Source organism: Arachis stenosperma, chromosome 1 (genome assembly GCF_014773155.1).
Source record: "Arachis stenosperma cultivar V10309 chromosome 1, arast.V10309.gnm1.PFL2, whole genome shotgun sequence".
In the NCBI taxonomy this organism is placed as follows: Eukaryota; Viridiplantae; Streptophyta; class Magnoliopsida; order Fabales; family Fabaceae; genus Arachis; species Arachis stenosperma.
The window spans coordinates 7,091,316-7,098,519 of NC_080377.1; the positions used below are offsets into that span (position 1 = coordinate 7,091,316).

General features: G+C 27.9%; 1 protein-coding gene across 1 annotated transcript; it reads left to right on the forward strand.

Moving 5' to 3' along the window:
• The first annotated feature begins 2,252 nt into the window (after positions 1-2,252).
• LOC130974374 (uncharacterized) lies at positions 2,253-6,582 on the forward strand. The gene is made up of 2 exons (XM_057899237.1): positions 2,253-2,289; positions 6,221-6,582. Exons 1-2 carry the CDS (start codon positions 2,253-2,255, stop codon positions 6,580-6,582), a joined length of 399 nt encoding a protein of 132 aa, XP_057755220.1.
• The last annotated feature ends 622 nt before the right edge of the window (positions 6,583-7,204 follow it).

Consider the following 7,204-nt stretch of genomic DNA (forward strand, 5'->3'; position numbering starts at 1 on the left):
CATTGTAGATACACCTACTCAACTGCACCATACAGTAACCATAACCACAACGCAGTTAAATTCTACTTGCAATACGAGAAAACCCTAACTAATTACAACAAATAATTACATAATTACATAATTAAACAATTAAATAATTATTCAGTTAAGAAAATTAAATCAGTAAATAAAATTAATAAATAATTAAAAATAACTCTAAACATATTAACACTAAATAATTAAAAATTATTCTACTTCATACATGCATAGTCACTAAATAACATCCACAGCCTCTCTAATTACGATATCACAACAATGTCTAACATTGTATCTGCATTCAATCTAACACCCTAAACTATAAATCTTAAGGTATGCTATTGTCCATGTCCTATACGCTACAACATACCATACTTTATATTCCAAAATCTAATATTCAACTGTAAAGGTTAAAATATAAATTCTAACTCCTATTCCCTACATATTAGATTCTATTTTACAAATTCTAATACTCAGAAAAATAAAAACAAGCTAACCTCGTCGACAATAACACCGATAATGTGGTAATGCCGTTCAGTCGGTACAAGCTCTGTTCATCTGCCATGATGTCCAATTGAAAGTCAACGTTGAGAAAACTCGAATCCGCTCCCAAAGTTCTCCTCTCTCTCTCTCTCTAGAATTTTCTCTCTCTAACAATGTTCAAACTCCACGCCAAATGAAGAATCCGCGGCTGGCTTTCACGGTTTTATAGCCACTTTCAACGTAAATCGCGGCTACCTCCAGCGGTTTACGTACACACCACAGCACATAAATCGCTACTGCCTGTAGTGATTTCTGATCACGCCCACTTGTATAGAAACCGCTGCTGTCTATAGTAGTTTCTGCTTGTCCACTATTCTACGTAAATCGCAGCTATCAGTAGCAGTTTACGTACTCCTCTAAACCATGCCAATAGCAGTTTCTATAAATTTGTAAAAAGTTACATTTATGTTTTGCTGTTTAAAAAATTGTATGAGTAAAATTGAACTATAAAACATTTTATTTAAGTGAATTATCCTTATTTATTATTATTGTTGTTATTATTATGAACAAGGATGATTAGTTAACTGGTTATACAAAAAATTATATAAATATAAAAATAATTATTAAATTAGTCATTATATATTTATATATACAATTATTTATATTTATTATATATATTTTCTAGCCTGGCAATTAACTAAAAATATAATCAAACTTTTCACTCCAAGGACCAAGACAACAAAAAATTTTGCAGCAAACTAATCAAGTAATCTTTTACACAGCAAAATAGTTAATTTTTTTTTGTATTTTATTACATTGTTTTATAAAAAAAAATTGATTATAATTATGAATATGATGTCATTTGGTATTTCGAGAGTGGTAGCTAACTAGCTAATTGACTGGTAATTTTTGCTGTACATGCAAAAAATTGATTATAAAAATGTAATTTTGGAGTACTAGCTAGCTCCGATTTAATCTAGTTGCATTTTATTTGCATAGTCATAATTGAAAATAAATGAGTTTTTTTTTAAAGCGCATTTTATTCTATTAGGTAGAATAAATAAGTTATTGAATAACGTGACAAAAAGTTATGATAAAAACTAAAAAATATCATGATCATAGAACTATGATTATGCTGGATTAGTTTATAGTAAAAATCGTGACTTAGAATAAGAAATAGTGACCATTAATCTATAATTATGGTCACGAATTTAAAATATAAACATAAACCAAAAATATTATCGTGTGAAATATTAAAAAATAACTCCTTCTCTACACACATACATATAAATGTTAAAATTAAAAAATTGTTAAATAATAAAAAAATATTATTTTAATAATATCATAATCACTATAATATAAACACCGTACCATAGTAATATATATATATATATGATTTTAGTATGCTTATATTTATGATGGCTAATTAAGTATTATTAAAATTTAATTTTTTTTTTTACATTTTAAAAAGTAAAAACACTTCTTTTAGTAACGTTTTTTAAAAAATATTGTTGAATAATAAAAAAATATTATTTTAATTTTAGTAATACTTTAACTATCATAGCTACCATATATAGTATAAACATATTAGAATGATCATGTATATATGTATGTATGTATATATGTATGTATGAATTACAATTTGTAATTAACTTTTTCCTAAGGCAAAGATATCCAACGTTCAAGCACAAATTGAGGAAAGCAAGAGTTACAAATGTTCAATGCTGAATGAGCAACATCAAATGAAGTTACGAATGGCTGCTCTTGAAAACGATAGAGTTGTTATCCAAGGTTATTATTGTTCTACCTCTCTCTCTCTCTCTCTCTCTCTATATATATATATATATATATGCTCTTTTATTACTTATTAATTAATCTTTTTTATTTGTTAAATATATAGTAAATATCAACAAATATAAAATTAGTTCAGATGATAATTAAATAAAATAACTCAAAACTAAGAATTTTAGATTCAATTCTTAAAAGTAACAATACTGTCTTCTATTATCCTTATATAATTTTGCTATCTATGATTCAGAAATTTTAACATACAACACTTGAAAAGTATGATAAAATTGCATGAAACAATCCTATTGAATTATTAATAAAAAAACATTAATTTAACAAATGCTAATTCTAATGACATGAAACATTTTAAAATTAATACAGAATAATTTTGTGCAAAATTTTAATTCTACAATCAATTTTATTTAAAAAATCCAAAATCCTGATCTGTATTTCTCACGGTACTTTGAAAAATTGTCATCATGTAGTAATTTATCACATCTTAATTATACATTTATTTTGAACTAAATATTATAGCTGATTTTCTTGAAGAAATATAGAGTATACATGTTATAAGAAAGATAAATGAATAAAAATAGAAAAGATTTAATCCTGAAGAAAATAGATCATTATTAGTAAAGGAAATTGAACAATTAGTTAAAAAAATTTGTTTTAAAATTTTGGAATCAGAACCAATTAACGATTTTCTTTTAAAAAAGGTGTGATCAAATTAATTTTTTTTAAAGAAAAAAGTGTGATCAAATTTAAAAGTGTTGCTATATGTTTAGAATAATAATAATAAAAAAAATGTTATCAAACATCATAGAAGTTACCCATATATATTGTTTATAAATATATTATGAAAGATATTTTAGAAAAGAAAAATCGTAGACCAATTTTTTTCCAATTTCAATATTATATATATATAAGACAATTATTAATTTAGAAAAACTTATAAATGATTATTGCATTCTGTAAATTGATGATTTAATTTTCCTAATGTTATTATGTGTCAACTATAGAACTCATTTGTCAATGAATTATAACTTAAATGACATAATTTTTCTGTACTTATCTAGAAGTTGCGAATTTGAATCTCACTTCTAACTTAAAAAAAAAAGCTATTGAGCTCATTTGACCTATGTTTTATTTCAGATCAAATTGAACATAATAAAGCAGAAGTGAAGAGGTTGGTGATGAAAAGACTCCAAATGATCAAACAGTCTCAAAACTTAGAACATGCAATTAATTCAATGCCAACTCCACCTTCTGATAATGTTTACTCAAATTCAAGGTAAGAACTAAGAACATATCATCATAGACAATAATGGCAGAATTCTTAATTTTGTATGTATATGAGGATTATGAACCAGAGTGGTGGGTTGAATAGTCACATTTTTCATAATATATAACTTAGATATTGGTAATTCAATCCAGAGAAAATATGATGAAATATTTGCAGAAGATGATATAATTATACATGTGAAATATCATAAAAACGGTTTTTATCGTTAGAATTACCGTCAGATTTTTTCAATTGTAATTTCTGTCAAATTTGACGTCATAATATTCGACGGAAAATTCACGAAATATTCGTACTGTTTTACAATGACAAAATTTTAAGATTTAATGGGTATTTTACAATGGCGCAAAAAGAATTATATTATGTACATAGATTTAATTTAATTTAGTTTATAATACATTTTTATTATTTTCAATTAATCTCTAATTGTTTTATTTTTTCCTCTCCTTTTCGTTTTTGATGTTGAACAGCAGTTCTGATCATCATTGGGTTTACTCAAAATAAAAATCAAAGGCAATGAGCTCTGGAATATGTGCTTAGCTGCGATGCAAATTAAATACACCACCAAATTAGTACTAAGAGTTTGGCAATTTACTTAAATTTTTATAATGTTTGCTAACACCTTAAAGTTTGGAAACATTTCAAGCATTATGACCTTGTTGTTTGTTTTTTTATTTTTACTTTTTTGGTTTTAAAGAATAAGTAGCTCTATTTCATTTTTAGTAAAATAGATTATTTGCATTCCGTGGTATTAAAATTTAGATTATTTAAACATATCTTTCTTGGTACACCATTAGTAATGAGGTTCAGGTCCCTAGCTAAAACAATATATACACTCTAAAATCCCAACATTGCTTAGTTATAAATTAAATTTCATTTTGCAGTGCACTTCATCAATGTCAAATAATAATAGGTCAAGGCATTATGAAAGTAGTTGACTTGTTTATTTTAATTTTTTTAACAAATAAAATAAAAATGTTTTTTATTGGAAATATGACTTTTCACAAATTTGTAGAAATTTTATAAAATAGTCAATATTCTTTTTTAAAAAAATAGTTTTAGTTATTTTAAAAATATTAAATAAAGCAGCTTTCGATAGGATAAAATCTGTTTTCAATTTTTTTTTCAATTATATATATACAAATCTTAACTCATGAAATCAATACTTTTTTCAAAAAAAAATAAAAATAAAAAGAAGACTCCCCTCATGCTACATGGCTTTATGGAGTACAAAATCTTTATTCTACATTTAATTTGATTAAAATTTTCATTCATCTTTTTTCATTGTATGTTCTCACTTTTCTTCAATTATTTTGTGGTATATTGTTATAATCGGTTAATGTGGAGATAAAAATCACTATTTGTTTAATGGTGAAGAGTTGTTTTTGAATGAAGCTAAGAGTAATGATTATCCTTTTTACAATAGAAATAAATAAATAAATAAATAAATATATAACATACAATACACAGTTCTCTAAACAAATTTAATTAAAATATTTATTTTTCATCTAAATTTATTATTTACCAAAGAAATTCTCATTAAAAATTAAATATTTTCATGTCTTTACCATACATATCAATTGTCAATGCAAGTGTGTATGTTGCAAAGTGTATGTTAATGACGTATCAAAATCAATGTACTAAGCATTTTCATAGGAGATTTATTTGTAGACAATGTTCTTAACATGTATATTAGTACCCCTAAGGTTTGTTTGGTTGTGGGATAAATTTCATTTTATAAAAAAAAAAAAAGAAGAAAAACTCATTGAGGTAAAATTTATCTTCCCTTTTATCGCTAAAGCAAACACATCTAAAAAGCTAAATATAATAGTGCATGAAATACATTGTTTAAAAAAAAAATTATTTAAGGAATTAAATTTTGTATGTTTTTCATAATAATATATATGTACCTATCCTGCAGGGTTTGTTGCCTATTTTACAGGAAATGATGTCAAATATTATACCAGAAAAATTGTGTTACACATTTGGAATAATTTTATAGAAAGGTTTAAAGACAAATAATTGAAAAATATGGTCTAAGCATGTGCAAGAAGTAGCACAGATACTAAATTCCAGCAACACATATAGTAGCTGAAGAGAATGAATGAGGGTGCATGGGTCTATCTTGCAAAATTTCAACTATCTTGCTGGATTAAAATCTATCCATTTCAGTCATTGGCCCAAACTTGACAACTTGACAAACAACATGACTGAAGTCTGGAACGCCAAAATAAATCACTACAGGAGAAAGTCCATTCTTACCATGTTGAAAGAGATTCGTTGCTACTTGATAAGGAAAATGGTCAAGTACAAGAAGGTTCTAAACACCTACACTGGATTATTGGCACTAGTTCAACAAAGAAAAATGGAAGATATTATGAAGGATATTAAGTTCTAGACAGCTCAATAAACTGGCGACAACGATCGTAATATCTTCGAAGTCCAGAGACATTCAAAGAAAGTTGGTGTGCATCTTGGAAGGCACACTTGTAGTTACAACTTGTGGCAACTAACAGGTAATAATTTGATGTATTGTTATTTTTTTGTGAGTTATGATTTTAACATGTAATAATTTGTTTTGTTGTTTAACATGTACTTGCTGATCTTATGTTACTGCCTGATAATCTTGAGTAGGAATTTCATGTGTTCATGCGTTGACAACTATACGGAAGAGGTGTGATAGGCCAGAACCTTATGTGCACCCTTGGCTCAAAATTGATGCATTTAGAGCCATATATGAACATGTAATCAGACCAGTCAACTCAGAGGAGTATTGGAAAAAGACTGGTCTCTTGGCTCCAAATCCACCTACCATTAAGAGACCACCTGGGCGCCCAACCAAGAAAAAGAGAAAACCTGATCATGTCGAGGATTCACTAGATGCGACAAAAGGAAGAAGGACATTCATGGTCACTTGCCAAAAATATGGTCAGAGTGGTCACAATGCAAAGACATGCAAAGGACCACCAAGGCCTAAACCACCCCCCAAAGATTAAGAGTTAAGAGAAATAGACAGTCAACAACTAAGAAAAATACTTCATCTGCTCCACCATCACAAGATGAAGTTCAAGTCTCCCAAACAACACCTCAACCACTGCCAGAGGTAAAATATTAGTTGAATTTGTTGTTGTGATCATATTGTTGTCATGCTGCCTGCATTTATGTGATCTTGAATGTGATAGTACTAGTGACTGATTGGCTTAATCCTTAGGACCCATTTGCCTAATATATTTCTTATTCAAGGATATATGTGTCAGATGAACTGTTTAGTTAAGGATCAATGTGTCTAATGATTTGGGTATTTTGTATTGCATTAGGAGCAGACAACTAACATGTCAAGCTGCGTTGCACCTCCATCAACATTCAGGTCTCCAAGACACAAACAACCAATTAGGAGGCCACCTCCTACTACATCTGCTCTAGCACCCTCTCCAGGTCCAACCATCTCTGTAGCACCACAGAGGCTACCTAGTCAGCATCACCTGAAACGCTTGTTGCTACAAGTCCTGGCACAGCTTCAAGAATCTTCAAGTTCATGCCAACACCTGGACTAAGGCTTCCAAAATAGATTTGATCCTATTATGTCAACATAGTTTTATGAGTTTAATACAACTTTGT